This window comes from Eretmochelys imbricata, chromosome 5, assembly GCF_965152235.1.
Source record: "Eretmochelys imbricata isolate rEreImb1 chromosome 5, rEreImb1.hap1, whole genome shotgun sequence".
Lineage (NCBI taxonomy): Eukaryota > Metazoa > Chordata > Testudines > Cheloniidae > Eretmochelys > Eretmochelys imbricata.
Genome location: NC_135576.1, coordinates 73383002 through 73403422, shown reverse-complemented (window position 1 = coordinate 73403422; position 20421 = coordinate 73383002). Strand labels below are relative to the sequence as shown.

The following is a 20421-nucleotide window of genomic DNA, read 5'->3' as shown; positions in this document are numbered from 1 at the left end:
TTTATTTTGGAATGATTTGCCTCTGATAGCGACCTGGATGGGGGGAGAAAAATAGTTTAATTATAAATGTGAATCTCCAGATGTACTTCGGTAGCACTGGAGAGTTAAAGAATTAGTTGCACTGACGTATGTAGCATTTGTGTAGTGCTTTTTCATTTTGTTGGCTATTTGAAAAAGGTGCTCTAATATAACTGTAAAATGTAAAGGCCCAAAGCCAACTGAGATTTACTCTCTATGATTATCAATTCTGGTTACATTCTGTTCCTTACGGTACTTTGAGGAGAGCATATATGCCCTTCAGAATGGCGCGTGCTCGTGTTCGTTGTCATACTGATCAACGTGAATATCCAGAATCTAGATGAGTGGTCAGATTCTATAATTCTAAGAAGGAAAAGGAATTAGAAATGGGGTAAAAAAAACTAACTTGTAAAAGAGAAGACACTGATTTGAATAGAGATTTCACTTTGAGCCTTCTAAGGAGGTGATAGTATCATAACTAAATTTTTTTTAGAAAGATTTTAAAATGTTTGACACCATTTCTTTAACATACATTAACAACTGTTGTATGTTGTTTCCCTTGGAAAAATGGTGTATGGAAACTACTTATCAAAAGAGAGGTGCTTCACATAGGCTTTGCCTGCCTTGCCAGTTATCTCCTCATTTGATCTAGCAATAGAGTTATAATGCTGAATTTACCAATTATTTTTGTGGCAACAAAGTAATGTCCTGCTTGTGACTTAACTGCAGTCTCAGGCTGAAAGAATGCTTACTTAAACATTCACCTATAACAGGGGACAGAGAATTATTAGCAATATAAGTAGCCTTTTGTATTAATATTTTTCTAAACAAACGGTCCTCTCCTCCACTCTAACCCCTATACTCCTCAGTGTGAAAATTCTTCACAGATGCTAACCAGAGCAGTCTGCTAATTATCCACTTAGTGACTTTGTCATATTGATATTTGAACCACTTTATAGTCTTAATTAATATTTAACATTTGTACTTTTTATTAATAAGTTTGTTTTTGTGATACTTTCAAAATTCTTTGGTAACGCATGGAATATCTGCCTTAAGGATAGAACTAGTCCTTACAGCCTTATAGCCAGTCTTTCAAATTTCCCCTCAAATTGACAATTAATGATTACTAGATAGATCACTGATAGACTTTGTTAGGCTGTTGCCCCTTTTGACCCGAGCAGCTAGTCAAAGTTTGGGGCCCTGGGGATGTTCCAGTTGGAAGTAGAAACTGGTGATAATCAGGTATTTCTTTTATACAGTTCTGTTTATTTACAAAGTCCTGTGTTTCTGAATCCAGAAGGAACCAAGAACAAAAGGAGCAGTTTCTTTAGCCAACCCCAGACCCAAAAGTTCTCTGTCTAGCTTTTTCCATGGTGTCACTGTTCTTACTGGCTCCTGTGTCCTACTAGGCTTTTTGTTTTCCCCTGCCTTTTCTTGCTGTTCTTGTCTGTGAGTGGCCTTAGTATCTGTGTTCTCTATCACTCCCGCACACACACCTACCCAAAACAGTACTCATCCCAAAAGGTCCTGGGCAGGTTCACACACCCCTTTTGGTTTAGGTTTGACTTATATTTACAGTTACATTAATTGAAGAGTGAGTTCATACTTCTCAACCTCAGAAGCTTTAACCCAACCCATAACAAGGTTTCACCAAGTTCATAATATATTTATTTTTGAAAAGTAGCCAAACCAAAGCCATCTCTCTGTGCATGTATCTGGTCAATATAAATGTGTATTCTTGTAATCTTTCCCCTATCCTCTCCTTGTGTCCCTTCTGATCGTTACGAACACTTGTTGCGTTTCATCTTAATTCAGTTTAAAGTTTAGGGCTGGTCTACCCTGAAAACTTACGTTGGCATTGCTATGTCTCTCAGGTGTGAAAAATCCACACTCCTAAGGCACGTAGCTATGCTGACCTAACCCCAATGTAGACAGCGCTAAGTCGATGGAAGAATTCTTTGGTTGACCTAGCTACTGACTCTCGGGGAGGTGGACTAACTACAGCAATGGGAGAACCCCTCCCCTTGTTATAGTGAATGTCTAAACTGAAGCACTATCATGAGCTGTGCTATAGAGCCCTGCAAACCCATGGATATCTGCTGAACATCTGCAGGTATCCGCATCCGTGGATTATTTTTGTGGATTGCGGATACAAATTTTGTATCCGCGCAGGCCTCTACTGTGCTGTTCTAGTGTTTTAAGTGTAGATGTAGCCTTAGAGGCAGAGACTGTCTCTTACTGTGCTTATACTGTTCTCTGTACAGTTGAGTCCTGTAAATACTATTGTAATACAAATAATTAAAAAACAAAACCCAACTACTTCTGGTAGTTCCAGCCTGATAACTGGTAGAACTGTGGTTTCTTTCAGCATAGGTAAAAAGGAAAATTATCTGTTTGTAGATGGAAGTCTAGTTTGAGAGGGCAGTGAGATTCTCTGTGGAATATTCTACTTTTTTCATGGTTCTCTGTGTGTCCATTTATGGTAAATTCATGAGATTGTAAAGATGTTTGATTTAGAGTTGAATCTGTTCAGCTAGCTGCTAATTTTAGTTTTGCGTGTTTGGGGTTTTTGCAATGTGTCATGACAGTTTCTCTTGCAATGCTGTAGCCGTGCTCTTGCCCCTTCTGTGCCGCTGCCCCTCCACTTCCCCTCCCCCAGTCAAGCTGGAAGCTGGAGGGGGCCTTGGGAGGCTGGACCCCTTCATCTGCTTGGGGTGGGAGGACCCAAGAGCAGCCCCAATGTAAGACCCTGTTTTTAGTTACTTATACCTTAGCCATACTTTAACCATTCAGGCTGAAACATTCTATGCTGGGTGTCTGCCTTAGGCAGAATTTTATTTTGGAAAGTATCAGTGAAAACAGTTTAACCATTTTCAAGAAAGAGGTTAGGGAAAAATGTTGTTTTGCCAATATTCAAACGTTCTTACACTTGTTCTATTGAGAAGCTTTAGTGTTTCCATTCCTTGGTGGAGGGACTTGAAATCCTGGAGAAGGGAATCAACTTGGGGTTAGAGGTGCCTTTTGCTGTTCTTGTGAAAACTCACAAGAATTTGGCTCAGTTGTAAGCCTCTAGAAAAACATTTTCACATCTTCAGTAGATCTTTGTTAGAGGCTGGTAGCTAAATTCTCCCAAGTTTCCATCTACAGTGAGCATACCGCGCTCCAGGGTTGAGCACGATTTTCCCAGCAGTTGCTCCTCCGCATTATCGGGGTCACAATGGTCCTGGCCACTGGCATTGAGCAGTGAGATTCTGTCACGTGTGGTCTCAATTCTCCTCCTGCTGGTGCACCAGCAGTTTGGAAGAAGAAGCAGCAGCCTGATTGAAATGCAGAGGAGCAGGAACAGGTTGAAGCCGGAGCAGAGATTAAAGAGGGAGCAGGTTCTGGAGATCAAGGCAGAAGGGTCTGTAACTCCTAGACACGCTTCCTTCCAGAAATAGAACTTGTGATATCTGAGTATCTTTGTTCTCTGCTGTCTAACAAATACATGTAAAACCCACTGGCTAAAAGTGGCCAATCCTTCCTCTAGTGGCTGGTCCACATAGAGTATACCAGCCTACTACTTCTGTTGGTTACTCCATTAGCTCAAATGGTAGAGATCTGTGATTTGGATTGAATGTTTCCAACACTGCTGATGACCCATATGGACAGTGAGAACGATTCTACATGATGACATTTGTTTTTTCAGTTTGCTTTTTCAAAAACCTGTGAAATTATAATTTAAAAAAGAAAGCTACAATAAACTGATGTTAAAATTGCCAAGTCAAGTACTGAAAAGTTAGGAAATGCCAGAATTAAAGTTACTTGTACCACCTTAAATTGGCCTCCTTATGCATATGCGTTACACTTTAATTATATGATTATATACTATTTTTTTCTAAAGGCTCCCTGCCTCATTCAGAGTCCAAGTTGAATGGTGCTCACTGAATAGGTAGCCATTAAATATTTTTTTTACCCTTATTCATGCCTCTTAAGAATAGGTAGTAAAGAAGAGCGACTGGAGGGAGTCTACTCTGCTTGGTATTCTTGGTCATAAAAGGTATGGACTTAAGGCTCTCTTCCGTAAGTTATCACTACCATGGCTATGGTCCTAATGATGCAAGGAAAGTTCTTCCTGCTAAGCATATAGCAGCCACTGCTGGAAACATATACAAGGAAGAGAAACTATGCTGCCTGTGACAGAGTAGCCTGCCCCTTAAAGGCAGTAGTCCCTAGAGGTCAACCAACCTTACCAAGAGGCATGGCCCTTTAAGGGTTTGAAAGGTTCAATATAAGGACCTTAGGAGGATATGGCTAGAAAGGAAGAGGTCCTGGGAATGAATGGTGCTTGGGAGGAAATCCTGCCACTGTATCTTTAAGGGGCTTAGGGGAGGACCCTTGCAAAGATGGAGTGGCAAAGCTCCCCTCCTCACCCAATCAATCAGTTGGGAATTAGCTGGGAGATAGGGAGTAGCATATATGCTGCCTTTTACTACCTCATAACAAGGCAGACACCAGTAGTAGAAGATGAGCTACTGATCCCCTGAGCATGAGGGCTAATTAGGGAAAATGCCAGCTGAGAGAGGAACTGGCTAAGGCCCTCCAGAGCCCTAAATTACAACCCAGATCCAGGAGAGCTGGGAATTTCTTGTTTAAAGAGAGGGATAATAAGTGGTTGAATTTCCCAGCTCCAGGAAGAGGGCTGGGGCTCCTACTGTAAGCAGAGAGACAGACTGAACGGTAACTGAGGGGATTGGGAACACAGTTCAGAGGGTGGGCTTCAGAGGAAACCCTGAAAGCCAGAAGAACCTTTTTATTTGCGACTTTTGTTATGGGCTGTTTTCACAACGTTTTATAATAAACCAGCCCAGGGAGGGTATTACTGAGTCAAGAGACCTTGAGGTTCAGTTACTGGGTTGCTGAGAGGGAAAACTGAGGAGGGAGCACCTGAAATGCCACCCTTTGCCTAAGGGGGCAGTGCAGGGAAGTAATGTCCTGGGACACTCCTGTCAAGTTGGCATGACTCCAGTGTGTTCCGTCTGGTAAGGGACATAACTTGGTAGTAAACATAGTTATCCACATAAACTAAATAGCAAAAAGACAAGATATTCTAAGGATGTTTGACATTTTTGACCAGTACAAGATGCCCATGGGGCAGAAAAGTCATTAAAATTGTCATAAGTGCAAGTGGAGTTGGGGCGGGGAGGAGGATTTTTGTTCCTCTTGTGAAATAAAATTTGAAAATTGAACGTAAGTTATGAAAGTCCTTTTTTCATGTATGTGTATAAATACATAACACCAAATATATTTTATACATAATAAAACCTACAACACTGTCCCTTCCCCCCCCGCCCTTTTTTTTTTGGTCTCCATGTCTGTACACAATAAATGATCAGAAAGTAAGAGTTACTACAAAGCTAATACCTCAGTCCTGGTCTTAGTTTCATAGAATATCAGGGTTGGAAGGGACCTCAGGAGGTCATCTAGTCCAACCCCCTGCTCAAATCAGGACCAATCCCCAACTAAATCATCCCAGCCAGGGCTTTGTCAAGCCTGACCTTAAAAACTTCTAAGGAAGGAGATTCCACCACCTCCCTAGGTAACGCATTCCAGTGTTTCACCACGCTCCTAGTGAAAAAGGTTTTCCTAATATCCAACCTAAACCTCCCCCACTGCAACTTGAGACCACTACTCCTTGTTCTGTCATCTGCTACCACTGAAAACAGTCTAGATCCATCCTCTTTGGAACCCCCTTTCAAGTAGTTGAAAGCAGCTATCAAATCCCCCCTCACTCTTCTCTTCCGCAGACTAAACAATCCCGGTTCCCTCAGCCTCTCCTCATAAGTCATGTGTTCCAGTCCCCTAACCATTTTTGTTGCCCTCCGCTGGACTCTCTCCAATTTTTCCACATCCTTCTTGTAGTGTGGGGCCCAAAACTGGACACAGTACTCCAGATGAGGCCTCACTAATGTCGAATAGAGGGCAATGATCACGTCCCTCGATCTGCTGGCAATGCCCCTACTTATACATCCCAAAATGCCATTGGCCTTCTTGGCAACAAGGGCACACTGTTGACTCATATCCAGCTTCTCATCCACTGTAACTCCTAGGTCCTTTTCTGCAGAACTGCTGCCAAGCCATTCGGTCCCTAGTCTGTAACGGTGCATGGGATTCTTCCATCCTAAGTGCAGGACTCTGCACTTGTCCTTGTTGAACCTCCATCAGATTTCTTTTGGCCCAGTCCTCTAATTTGTCTAGCGCCCTCTGTATCCTATCCTTACCCTCCAACATATCTACCTCTCCTCCCAGTTTAGTGTCATCTGCAAACTTGCTGAGGGTGCAATCCACGCCATCCTCCAGATCATTTATGAAGATATTGAACAAAACCGGCCCGAGGACCGACCCTTGGGGCACTCCACTTGATACCGGCTGCCAACTAGACATGGAGCCATTGATCACTACCCGTAAAGCCTGACAATCTAGCCAACTTTCTGTCCACCTTATCGTCCATTCATCCAGCCCATACTTCTTTAACTTGCTGGCAAGAATACTGTGGAAGACCATGTCAAAAACTTTGCTGAAGTCAAGGAACATGTCCACTGCTTTCCCCTCATCCACAGAGCCAGTTGTCTCGTCATAGAAGGCAATTAGATTAGTCAGGCATGACTTGCCCTTGGTGAATCCTGATCACTTTTCCTGATGACTGTTCCTGATCACTTTCTCCTCTAAGTGCTTCAGAATTGGTTCCATGATTTTCCCGGGGACTGAGGTGAGGCTGACTGGCCTGTAGTTCCCAGGATCCTCCTTCTTCCCTTTTTTTAAAGATGGGCACTACATTAGTCTTTTTCCAGTCGTCCGGGACTTTCCCCAATCGCCATGAGTTTTCAAAGATAATGGCCAATGGCTCTGCAATCACATCCGCCAACTCCTTTAGTACTCTCGGTTGCAGCGCATCCAGCCCCATGGACTTGTGCTTGTCCAGCTTTTCTAAATAGTCCTGAACCACCTCTTTCTCCACAGAGGGCTGGTCACCTCCTCCCCATATATTGTTACTCCGCATATATTGTTCCATTTTCTAGATATGTCTGGCACATCTTAGCGTTTGACTTCAGTTGCAGTAAATAAATGCTCTGCAATTCTAAAAGGCTAAAATTAAGGAAAAAATGAACAAAAATTGTAAGGTAAATCGAATGTGTTTAGACCGGTAGGACATACAGTTACAGGAAATATCCTTGTCTCTGAATTCATGTGGAGGTTGCGAGACTGTCACTTTGATTTCAATCCTATTTTGGGACAGTTAGCTTGTTTGAAATATTATGGCAGAGCTCCCATCAGAAGGCACAGCTGAGAACCTGCCAAAAAGAAAAATGGGGAGGTTTTGAACAGTGGGAGAATGACACTTCCTTATAAACTATACAAGTAAAATCAATTTTAAATGAATAGATAGAGAACACTAGGAAAAAACACATTGTGAGGATGTGGATATTTGGTTGACAGTGCAACCAAAATGAATATTAAAATTTATGTTTAACACTTTTTGAAAGACAACTTACTGGACTGGACAAGTGTTGAAATGAGAGGGGTTTTTTTCATAGTTTTTCATAAATTACAGGCCTGAACCTGAAAACACTGTCAAGTATAGTACTTCTGCTGCTGGAAATCAATAGTGCAACTTCTGGTAGTAAGTGCTGACAAGACCAGGATCTAGGTTGTTTTTGTCCATGAAAAGATTAACATTTTGATAAGCTTTATGGCCATTGCCAATTTCTAGTAGAATAGTTATTGTCACAGGAGAGTCCTCTGTTTTTTTGGGGTTTTTTTGGACTAAACCATTTACAAAATGATCAGTAACATTTGAGCATTTTCCATCCTTTGTTTTATAGACTCTTTTGTGTAAGAGAGATGGCTTTATTATTTATATTCCCCACCCAATGTTCTAATCTCTCCTCCACTCCATTGCTTGGTTCTCAAAATATTTTTTTTTGTGCACCACCAAGAAAGGATATGAAGACTGCAAGTGGTCCACAAAACATTACATTATTTTCTGAAGTGACATCTTATACTAAGCTATGGATAATAACTGTTGTTGTTTTGGTCTGTGTCATGTATTCCCTGTTAATTCCTAATGAAGTCTTAGGGCATCCATCAAGGAGGAATCCTCTGGACCCATACATGGTTGCAATAAGTGGAAGAGAGATGTCTGTTAAAATAAAAGCCCCATAATCCCATTTACTTTTGAGACATGTCACTGGAGTTTGGAAATCCCTGGCAAATTGGGTAGGCTAATCAGGGACAAAAAAATTTTTCCCTACACTCAAGACAGTAGGGATGGTGTGACTTAATTTCCTAGAGTGATGAGAAGTCAAGTTAGGACACTGCAAATGTATCTTGGTGAACTATAGTTTATTCAAGATTAACTGTATACTTTTACGTGACTTTCCTAATCTATAGATTCTGTAAATGACTATCTGAAACTATAGAGAGAAGGTGGGTGAGGTAATATTTTATTGGACTAACTTCTGTTGGTAAGAGAAACAATAAAAGATATTACCTCACCCACCTTCTCGCTCTCTTATCCTGGGACCGATGCAGCTACAACACTGCATACAACAATATTTGATACTATGTCATAAGTAGGTGTAATTTGAAAATGTTTGTCTTGAGAGCTGCTCAAATTATGGATGAAATTAATTAGATGGGATCCTGTGAAGTCCATAGAAATTGAGGACACTTATCAAGTGGCAATTGAGAGCACTCAGCATCTTCCAGCATTAGGCCCATAGTTTTTGCCTAAATTGTATGACTATACTTCAGATTTAAGAAGTGGACAACAAGAAATCTAATTTCCCCTTGCTCCTCTGACCCTGAACATAATCAGTAGCTGTCTTTTTAAACTAATCTCAGGCCAGGTCTGAACACAAACTAATTGGAATAACTGCATAGCTTGGGGGGAGGATGTGAAAAATCCACACGTAGTATGACGTAGTTATACCGACTTAACCCCACATGTAACAGTGCTATGTTGATGGGTGAGCTTCAGAGAGAAATTGTCTGGCTGGCATAGGAGCGTCTTCACTAAAGCACTACAGCAGCATAGCTGCACCAGTGTAGCTGAGCCTCAGTAGCGCTGTACAGGAAGATAAGCCCTTCATTGCATGACTTGAATTCACAAAATTTCACTCTCCCCTGCGCCCTCTTTCTCTCCCCCCCCCCGACATGTTAACTGGTCACTTCATCTTGAACAGTTCCTTGAAATGTATTAACCACTTATGCTAAACAGTTTTCTCCACCTTTTATTTAACTTGACGATCTGAGTACATTTCCTAGTCCTAAAAAAGAACTCTGTGTAAGCTCGAAAGCTAGTCTTGCTCACCGATAGAAGTTGGTCCAGTAAAAGATAATTACATCCCCCACCTTGTCTCTCTTGAATTCACAAATTCTGTTTTTCTCTGTATGCACTAAAGGCTTTTTTTGTTGTCCTGTGTTGACTAGATCTGAAGACCATTTCATGTTGCATAATAAATTTGGACAGGGTGACCTAGAAAGCTAATATCTTCTTGTAATATAAGGAACTTGACATGAAAAGAACTAAGTAGCTTTTCCAAATGGCAGTAAAACTGACCAGAGTTCCATTAATTTCATGCTGCTGCAGCTGTCAGCATAGGCATTTGAGTTGTTTTAATGCAGACGCCAGAAAACCTCACTACACCAGTTCATGTTTAGAAGGTATCTTTGTAACCATAAGAACCAGAAAATTAAAAACAACCAAAAAGCTTACATTTTGTACAGATTTGTGGCTTATTGCCAGGGCAAGTTTCTTACATGCTACTAGTGTGTAGATGAGTAAGGTGGGTTTTCTAATAATGTTCCTGAAAGTTTTCTTGCAGAACTTATAACACTCTTTTTCTTATCTAGCTTTTTTTGGGAAGCCAGAAGACACAATTTACTTTGAAAATGGGTAGAAACTACTTTAAATAATATGAGGCCCTAATGCTTAAAAAAAAAAGTATGTTGCTGCCATATTTGATGATCAGGATTTACAAATGTGAAACAAATTGACTATGTACATATGGAATACTGGGGTTTTTTTGTTTTTGTTTTTTTAAAAGACACTTCTGCAATAGCATTGGCGACTGTTTCAGAAAACTTAGATCTGACTTAATTGAATATCCCAAAGTTTTTTAGATGTACAAGTTTTACGTACTTAACTACAATACAGTAGAAGAAATATTTCAATGTAAATTGTTCCTTTAACATGGTTCACAATATTACAGAAAAATGAAAGAAGGGGAAACAATCCGTAATGAATCCTTAAATATAGTAGTATTGATCTCCAACATAGACCAGACTCTATTTAGTAAACACACAATATATCTTTGCTACCCATGGAAAAATCATTGTATTTGAATGTTTATGTAAATTTTAAGAGTTTTTTGCTGTCCCTAAAGGTGTTTCTTTCAGCAAGATCTGAGACACCAGTTCGCTAATGGCCATACAATTGCTGTGAAGTTTTTGGACTACATTCATGGCTGACAAGAATGAAGACCAGAAATGAACTTTTGGAAATAAAACCTTAATATGTGTAGTTCTGTATTTACCTTTATCCCCAGCCATTCTTGTTCAGCTGTATGCATTTTGATCATTTATCTTTGACTCCATTGTTTTGTTTGGTATGTCCTACTCTTAAACAGGTATGATGTAGGAATGTTAGAACAAAAGCCTTCTACAGACAAAGAAGATTGCTGTCTAAATTAGTTGATCAGGAAATAAATATAGCAGTTGGGCCGCAGTTTCAACTCAACCAGTTAAATTGAGCTACAAGGTGTTACCTTGTATCAATATTAGAAAAAGGTTGAGGGTACTTTAGGTTTAGCTAAGACATGCTACCTGAGCCAGATCTAATTTTGACCACTTTTCCTAATCCAGACAAAGCCAGAGACACGGTGGCCCAGATTCTCTGCTGTGCTAAGGAAAAGGAGGGTCTGTCAGAGAAATTGTTCACCACCCTCTGATTACTGGGATTGATCTACAATCTAATGTAGAGTGGTCTGTGCAACAGTGACAGCTGGCTGTAGTTCTAAGAGACTGTACACCATTTGAGCATAGCTGGGGCATAGCATATGCCAACTATACCTGCTCTCAACCCTGACGCACCACCTACATTTGGGTTGAATATGAGTGAGTGGTGCTGGGGCAGATATATTGGCTTTGTATCAGCTGGGACCTCCCCCACACCAGAGAATTTCCTAGCTGGCCAGATTTAGTCTCTTTGTGATCTCGGGTGGTACAAAGCCGTTAGAATGCAACTGAGCATCTGGCCCAGAGAGTACATGAACAATATGGAGCAGGAGAACATGGTGAAGTGGCTGGTTGGAGCAACGATAATCAAAGCTGCAGAAGCTGTAATAGTAGGTTCTAGTGGAAAACTGACTGACAATAAGATAATATATCTAATTTCCTGTGGAGTGACAGTTTTCCACCAAAAATATTGACCACCTAGCAAGGAAATAATAATTCTCATTGGTTGTATGATCCTCAATTGACTTCCAGTTGATTCTGATGCTGTAGGAAATTTACTGTTTGCTAGAATTTTCACTGCAATTGTAGCTGGATTTTTGTGTGAACTTTGATATTTCTCTAATTAGTGTCTTGTTAATGCAGTATCAGATGAAGAGCTAAAGAACAGCTTGTATTAAGTTGTGGACTTTTTAAAGAAATCAGCTGCACTAGACATTGTTTGGTTATCTTTTTTTGCTGGTGAAATGTACGTATTTAAACTAAGACGTTCAGTTACAGTACTTCCGGAGTATATGAAAGATTTGGTGGACTGTAGCTTCTAATGTTTCCTTTCAGCTTTGCTGCAGACATGGCTTTCGGTGAAATGTCATTAATGCTTGCTGTCATTTTTCTGGATTCTTCCCACACACTGCATTAGAACACTTAGTACATTTTACAAGATACACTTGGAGTGTGGTAATGATGGGAAATAATCGATCGTTAAAAATACATTCTTCAGATGTGTTTTACAATTTACACTCTCTTGTATAGACTACACTCATGATATTTTCAAGAAACAATGTACTATTTTTTTCTTCTATTAACTTATTCTTGGCTTTGGGAATCCTAACCAGAATAGCAGGGGGATAAAGCTTGAGACTTTAAGATAAAGACTAGGTGGACAAAATATGCTGTATGCATTTTACTTCATCAACCCAGTGTCCGTAGAATAATTTAATCAAATACAAAGGCGAGAGTGTTTGAATTTATGTAGATTAGACAAATGAAATAGCCATATTTCCTAGATCATTTAAATGTTATGACAGCATCAGAAAACCCCCGTTGGGATTGGAGCCCCATTATGCTAGTGTTATACAAGTACAGAAAGAAAAATCCCTGCCCTGAAAGACTTACTATCTAAAGACCCAGATGAAAGATAGGGGATGAGAGTACCGTGTGCAAGTAAATGAACCTGCTGAAGAGTTGGCATAAGTTTATATATATTGGGTGGTGGTTTGATTTTTTTTTTTTTTTTTTTTTTAAATCAGGTAGTGGAAGGGAGGAAGGATATATGAAAAGTCTAGAAGGACAGAGGTAGCATGTTTAGAGCTAATGTTTTATCCTTAAAAGCAAATATGAAATTACCACAGAATGAAGGATCCAGGATTTGTTTTGTTTTGTATTTTTTTGGAGTAATGAGACAAAAGTTTACTTGAAACATCTTTAATTTTATCAAGTAACTTTGCACTTGTACAGCTGCTTGACAACCTTGGTATTTTAATCAAGTCCAGCATATTCCAGGTATTAACTTGCAGCTTGCCTGTTTTGACATGTATGCATGAAGTATTTCTCTTTAGCTATTAGTATAGCTCTATAAATATAACATGATTTTTGTGCACTTAAGATTTTCTTTTCTTGTCAGGAAATACTGCATTACATGACTGTGCAGAATCTGGAAGCTTGGACATCATGAAGATGCTTCTTAAATACTGTGCAAAGATGGAAAAAGATGGCTATGGAATGACTCCCCTTCTGTCAGCCAGTGTGACAGGTCATACAAATATTGTGGACTTCCTGACGCAGCATGTACAGACCAGTAAGGCAGAACGTATCAATGCTTTGGAGCTTTTAGGAGCAACATTTGTGGACAAAAAAAGAGATCTTCTTGGTGCTTTGAAATACTGGAAAAGAGCTATGGACATGAGGTACAGTGACAGGACTAATATCCTCAGCAAACCTGTGCCACAAACACTAATTATGGCTTATGACTATGCCAAGGAGGTGAATAGTGCAGAAGAGCTAGAAAATCTTATTGCAGACCCTGATGAGATGAGAATGCAAGCACTGTTAATTAGAGAACGTATTCTTGGTCCTTCTCACCCAGATACATCTTATTATATTAGGTACAGAGGTGCAGTCTATGCAGACTCTGGAAACTTTAAACGATGCATCAACCTATGGAAATATGCTTTGGACATGCAGCAAAGCAATTTAGATCCACTGAGCCCTATGACAGCCAGCAGTTTACTGTCATTTGCTGAACTCTTTTCCTTCATGCTACAGGATAGGGCAAAAGGCCTCCTAGGCACCACCGTTACATTTGATGATCTTATGGGAATACTGTGCAAAAGTGTCCTCGAAATAGATCGGGCTATCAAGCAAACTCAGTGTCCACCTGACCAAATACAGCTGAACAAAGCCCTTTCTATCATTTTGCATTTAATTTGCTTGCTGGAAAAAGTTCCTTGCAGTCCAGAACAGGACCATTTTAAAAAGCAAACTATTTACAGGTTTCTTAAACTGCAGCCTAGAGGGAAGAATAACTTCAGCCCACTTCATCTTGCTGTTGATAAGAATACTACATGTGTGGGTCGTTACCCTGTTTGCAAGTTCCCCTCTCTACAAGTTACTGCTATACTGGTGGAATGTGGTGCTGATGTAAATGTCAGAGACTCTGATGATAACAGCCCCTTGCACATTGCTGCACTGAACAACCATCCAGACATCATGAATCTTCTTATCAAGTCAGGTTCACACTTTGACACCACAAACTTGCATAAACAAACTGCTAGTGACTTGCTGGATGAGAAGGAAATGGCAAAAAATTTGATCCAGCCCATAAATCATACTACATTGCAGTGTCTTGCTGCTCGTGTTATAGTGAATCACAGCATATGTTATAAAGGGCACATCCCTGAAAAGCTAGAGAACTTTGTGTTGCTCCATAGATGATAGTATGACAATTGTTGAAGCACGAGTTGGTGACCTTAATTGTTGCTTTCTCAAGCACTGTTGTGATACACCGGCGTTCATTTAGCTTGACCTATCGTGTTCTCGTTGGCTAAAGCATCATTAGCATCAGATCTGCAGAATTGGCTACCCAGTATTTAATATGAATATGCCATATAATATATTTTGTGGATTATTTAGAAATGTAATGCCATATTTAGACTCTCTTAGAATTGTCCGCCAAAGGCTTGTCTACTCTGGTTTTATTTGCCTGTTGGGTGTTTGGGACTGAGATGAATATTTTTCACTGGTGTCTTTTTACTATTACTGGTATGTGGTTTTTATACAGTTGGAAGGTCATCTTTTTTGTTTTTGCTTGCGCATTTCTACTCAAATTCTCTTTTTCTATGAACTCATTGCTAAACTGAACAAGTTGTATGGACTTGTTAACATTTGCAATTACCATAAGTGCTTTATCTTCTCTATGCACTGGCTTAAACATGACTGTTGTGTGTTAGCATATTTCTATGCAGCAGTTGGCCAACTTCAGCTCAAACAGCATTTTTTGCAGTTTTATGGAGCTTTTTCTGAGAACACTTCCTTCACAGCATGACAATTTTTGGAGCTACGTGTCAATTGTCCAAACTTTTTGGTTTGACTTTTATTCTAGCTGTATCTGAGGTTGCTTTCTTAGTCCTCTTGAAATATGTGCTAAATTTGGGAGAAAAATCTGTTCTTGTTCTCTTGGTAACCCAGTTGAAATTTAAGTCTAAGTCATTCTGATGCATCATGCAGCAAGGGGAAGAGTCCTTATCATGTACATCTGACTCTTTTCCTCTGCACTAATGTCTTGTTTGTGCTGATTGTGTGACTAGATGTAGAGAATTTGCTCAAATTTTTAACCTCAAACTTAATAATACACTTGAATAAGAAATTAATTGAATGTATGCAGTAGTCTGAAATTACAAATCAATTTCCTTACCTACAAAAGGAACTAAAGCATGTTGGTGGCATGATGCTTGTCAAACCAGGTTTAGACATCTAGTATAATTATATTACCTTGGCAGAGAGCCACTCACTATAATGTATCAAAAATTCCATAGCAGTGTCCCTTTTCTTAATTTTAAATATATCCTTTTAGATAATTTGCATGCATTTTTCATCTCTCGTATTGTCAGCCATACTTAAACACCAGAGGTTGTGGTGTGTACATAACTTCTATTGAAAGTTACCTATTTTTATAATATTTGCACAACTGCGTAGCTATCTCAGCAAAAAGGGCTTTTTCAACTTGATTAGAAATCCGCAAGTGAAGATTCTAAATGAGTAAGATTCAGGTAATTTAATATAATTCAGCACTTTATTGTTGATTCAGAGTGAAACTTATTCAGGCACATTAGCCCTACAAATGTTTTTAAATTGTTCTCAAGAGAAAAAATTCTTTTGGGTTGAGTAGAGTGCAACTTACTGCCAGCTCAATGGTCAAGCACAGTGGACGTCATTTGACTTGGCATTTCTTTTCAGTGATGGTCAGTAACCATACCTAATGTTTTTTTAACTACAGAAATTCAGTGGGTTTTTCTGGACTTTCATCAGATTATGAACTTGCAAAGATGATAGCAGAGGAATTTCAAAAGCCAAATTAATGATACTAAGGTGACTTGAACTTAGTGGTTTTCATTTTTTTTTTTAATTTGATTTTAAAAAATTTTTGTCTTTGATGTTTCTGAATTGCATTGGTGATGAGCACATCTTTGACAGTAAGTAAAAAGGCAGTGCTTTCCTTATCTTTTGGCTGTTTAGGTATTCTCTCTCTCCTTCTCTTACTTTGTGAAGGAAAGTGAAGCTGAGTGACTGGGTCACCCTCAGATCATGATGACTTTTAAACAGCCAGCAGTCATGTCAGAAGCACTGTTGTTTATACATATTTCAAAGTTTGAAAACTGCATTAAAATATATTGAAACAAATTTCTCTGTTTTTGTCCCATGGCACATTTGCATTGTTTGTATGAAAAGCAAAGTTGAGTTAATCTCACAAGGATACAGTAGTACATTTCTATTCAATTATCTGAATTCTTTGATTTATAATTATTAAAACACATGATACACCAATTGTTGATCGTAAGAACAAGTTTCATTACTTCATTTTCTTATTTTCAACATTCTTCCTCTTTCACTTACCATTCTTCAAGAAGATTTAATGAATAACCAACACCACGCTGTAGGAATGAGCCACAATGTGGTTGGAACTCTAACATGGATAATACAAAAAGAGATTCTAGAACATTGTTTTTTGTATTCTAGAATCTGTGCTGCTCTTCATTAATAGTTTACATTTCTAACTTTAAATGGGATAATGGATAGCTATAGTTATTTGGTTGGACCATTTTCTCCAAGAGTTTTACCTTTGAGAGTCCAGAACTGTGATTTTTAAAAACAGGTATACTGTGCTGCTATTCTGGTGCTAACAAAATTTCTGAATTAGAAAACATACCCATGAGTTTTCTGGCTACAAAAACCTTAGGGAACACATCATTTTTTTTTTTAATCTATAGTGATCCAATGAAGGTTGCCAAGTCTTAGTATGAAAGTTTATTCTACTGTTTGTTTTTAAAGAAATGTATACAAATATCCTAAAGTATGGGAGGGACTAATCTCCTGTGCATGTTTTCCCTGTATATCTACCAATGTACCTCTATCCTGACCTACAGCAAATCTGTTGTTCCAAATTTTGCATGAGGCCACCTAATGAACTTTTATGATCTCTGGGTATTTAAACCTAGGCTTCCAGAGGGTAATGGCTGGCACATTTAAACCTGTCTGCCACTTAGCCGCCAATGTTCACATTATCTTTCTTAATTTTTATTTCACTTTCAGATTAAAGCAGTCCAGACTCTGTTGGAAGGTAATAAGTTAGGGTGCTGTGGGCTTTTATTGAGCTTGTAAATAAGGCTCTAAACTTAGCTGTCCACCAGCTGAAACAAGGTTCTGATTACTTTTTGTTCTTGGTTGTGTTACTCCTTTAATACTGGGAACGTAGTTATCCTAGTGCAACACAGTGATGCAAAAATGCAGCAGCACTGTTATCCGGAATTGAGGCATACTAAGGAACTAAAGGACCTTCAGAACATGATGATTTATTTTCTCTTCTGTCATTATTTACTTAAAACCCTCTTTCTCCTTCCCTCTGTTATCTTCCTGTTACATATTTCTGTAACTGGAATGTACTGTTCCGGAGGTACCAACCCAGTGCCACATGTGTGTCAAGGACATTACATACAATCTTATGCATTTTTGGGGTACAACACATTTTAAAGTATTTAAACAATCTACAGCATGTTCCTAAGAGGATGAGATACCGATACCCCTAAGAGGCCTGCTTGTTGAGAGATGTGAAGGTGGATTTTTTTATACATATATGCACACACACTCAAAGGATTTTTTTTGTTCTTCATCCCATTCAGAGTTTTCATTGGAATACTTCAGCCAGAGAGATGAAAATTTACAGTGGTGGTATAAAAGTGGTATAAAATGAAACTTTCTTCTTCCCCCCTTGGAATGTTACAGTGAAATTTATATTTCTCTCTCTGTTGTCATCCTAATAGCAAGTACTCTCCATACATTTATGCTATCTTTGGTGGTTCTGACTGCTGTAGTGCACAAAGTAAAGATACTTCTTAAAGCATCAGTGTGGTGATGTTTCAGCAAATGCAAAAGGTAGGCTTTCTGACATTCAAATTCTAATTTTAAGTCAATATAGTGTCTGTGAAAGGGGCTGAACTGAGAGCCATCTGTTTATCTGCAGATAATGTACAGCAGTACTAATGGAAGTTTTACCTCTCTATTCCAGCACTAAACATCTTTCCTAAACTGGTGGACCAAAATATTTGAGGGATAGGGTAATTTTTTTAGTCTTCATCCTTACTCAATCCTTAGTGTCTGATAGCATTTTAAATGGTTTTGTTGTGATACAGACATCCATTCTCTAGCCACTTAAATGAGACAGTCGACTCATTTCATGTAGGTCACCAAATAGCTGACAGATGTTAAATTCCAACCTGGTTTTGAGATATCAATCCCAATCTCTCAGCCATCCAGTCTCATTCCAAACCCAATCTGCAACAGCTCTTGGTAGAAAATATAGGTAAATATTTCCTAGCTTCCAAAACAATCCTCTGTTGAGAACTGCTTTTAAAACCGGATGAACATAAATTATTTCCATGTTTTAAAAAAGAAATGGAATGTCATGGCAGATATTCTACAAAAGGATAAAATCCTTATTAGGAAAAACATCTGTATCACTTCAGTTTTCATATCAATTGCAAAGTAATAGTGGCTGTGTATGTGACTACTTTATGCTATAAATTTCACTAAATGATTTTTCAAATGTAAGGAGTAGAACGCTGACTGGATTATGTCATTTTGACAATTGAATATGAAGACATTGTACTAATGTTGATCTTCTTTACTGTAAAGTCAATTGACGGTATGGTAATTGGTATCACAAAGTAATTTTGTGGGAGAAGAGTTGATGGCAGTACATTGTAAATGAGGGGAAGAGATAATCAGATCTAGTTTGAAGGACACTATTTTATACTGTACAAATCACTTGGCTTCTGTAAATGTGAAAATAACTCTTGTATGGATTTGGACCCTTCGCTGATGGCAAAGTGGAAAAGTGATTGTTTACCTGATTTTTAACTCATTTTGTATAAACGTCCCATCGTGTCACAGACTTCCTATGCAGGGCTAGCTCAGTGTATTGAAATACTGCAATTTCTTTTTTACGTGAAGTAATTAAGCTTTAATAGAAATGTAAAAAGGGAATAAACTTTTCTCTGCTCTCAATTTCTTTAGGCTCCAAAATGCAAATTAAAGTAAAATTGTTTCAGAGAACAACTGGCTGAGTCTATATCTGTTTTCTTTAAGGGCTACTATAGCATCCCTAAGAAAGAGGGCATTTTCTATTAAGGTAAGAATGGCTAAACACTGATGCTACAGCTTTCGACATTTCCTCCTGCTGCTATCAATGACTGTATCCAAAAGGGAACTAAACATGCCTGCTGTCTGTAATGGAACTGTTTGAGTTCAGAATACAGGCAGCATGGGAAAAAATAACTTCAAGTTTCCAAAAGACATTGTAGCTGATGGAGAGAAAGTACACAAAATTAACAGACGGTTAATAGTGCCACTTTAAATGTTAAATAATACATCTGCTTATGTTTACAGCATAACCAAACCTAATTAGCAGTTTTCAGAACAAACTTTAGGAAAATTCATAATATGTCACCAAAATCTCGCACCCTAAACATAAACTGGCGTAAAAACATAAATTTGTTTTTCTGTTGCTTGTGATTGGTTGTCATTTCTTACCATTGGCACAACAGTCTTTGTTATGCTTTCAGCCATGTTCAGTGCACCATCTATCTAACTCAAGTGCAACCTCCTCTGATGTTTTTCCTTTAGCATTTCCCCCTCTCCACCCCTCCCCCCAGGAAAATAAAACATGGTTTTAACATGAGCCAAATAGGAAATATTGAAGTGGAAAACAAAACAAATGTTTATATAAATTGTATTCTTAGCTAGATTGATGATTAGTCTTACGGTCTGATGGATAATGAGAGAACTTATATTAGTAGAAAGAATCTGGAATTGGGACCTTGCTGCTGCTGGGCCGTGTTTAGTTTATGAGCAACTTGCCACTTCCAGCCTTCCTTGCTACAGCAGACTTTTAGATGGCTGTGCTAATTTGTACAAATCAAAGTTAGAGTTGAAAAATTAGAATTGGATCATGCTGTCAATTCCTTCTGCCAGCGTAGTATGTAGTTACTGATTGGAGGATGTATCAGATATACTGAACATGTCTATCCTGTGACTTCACTGTAAGACCAGGCTTCTTCAATCTCTAAATTTACTTTTCATTAATTTCACACACATAGTCTCTTGGGAAAAAAAAAACAAAAAAACAGGAACAAGTATTAATTTTGTTGTTTAGTTCTTATACTGTGCCAGTCACGGTGGTCTCTGAACTGGGGCAGCAGCACTTTTACAGATCATTTTTCTCATGCTGTTGACTCCCAAGTTACTGTGCTCAACTGTGTGTTCTATTTATGCCATGGAATGTAATTGGAAACATGAAATCTGCAGCAGCACAAACTCTCCAGAACCACACCATGAGGTTTATCTGCCTGTTTTCCT

The 20421-nt window shown here is 38.8% G+C and overlaps 1 protein-coding gene across 1 annotated transcript in view; it reads left to right on the top strand.

Annotated features, from left to right (window-relative positions):
* The window catches only part of FEM1C (fem-1 homolog C), a 31298-nt gene extending 12176 nt beyond the window's left edge, over positions 1 to 19122 (top strand). Inside the window, exon 3 of the mRNA XM_077817337.1 lies at positions 12917 to 19122. Coding sequence (XP_077673463.1) covers positions 12917 to 14226 — 1310 coding nt within the window. The 3' untranslated portion in view covers positions 14227 to 19122. The remainder of the gene's footprint in view (positions 1 to 12916) is intronic.
* Positions 19123 to 20421: the final 1299 nt, after the last annotated feature.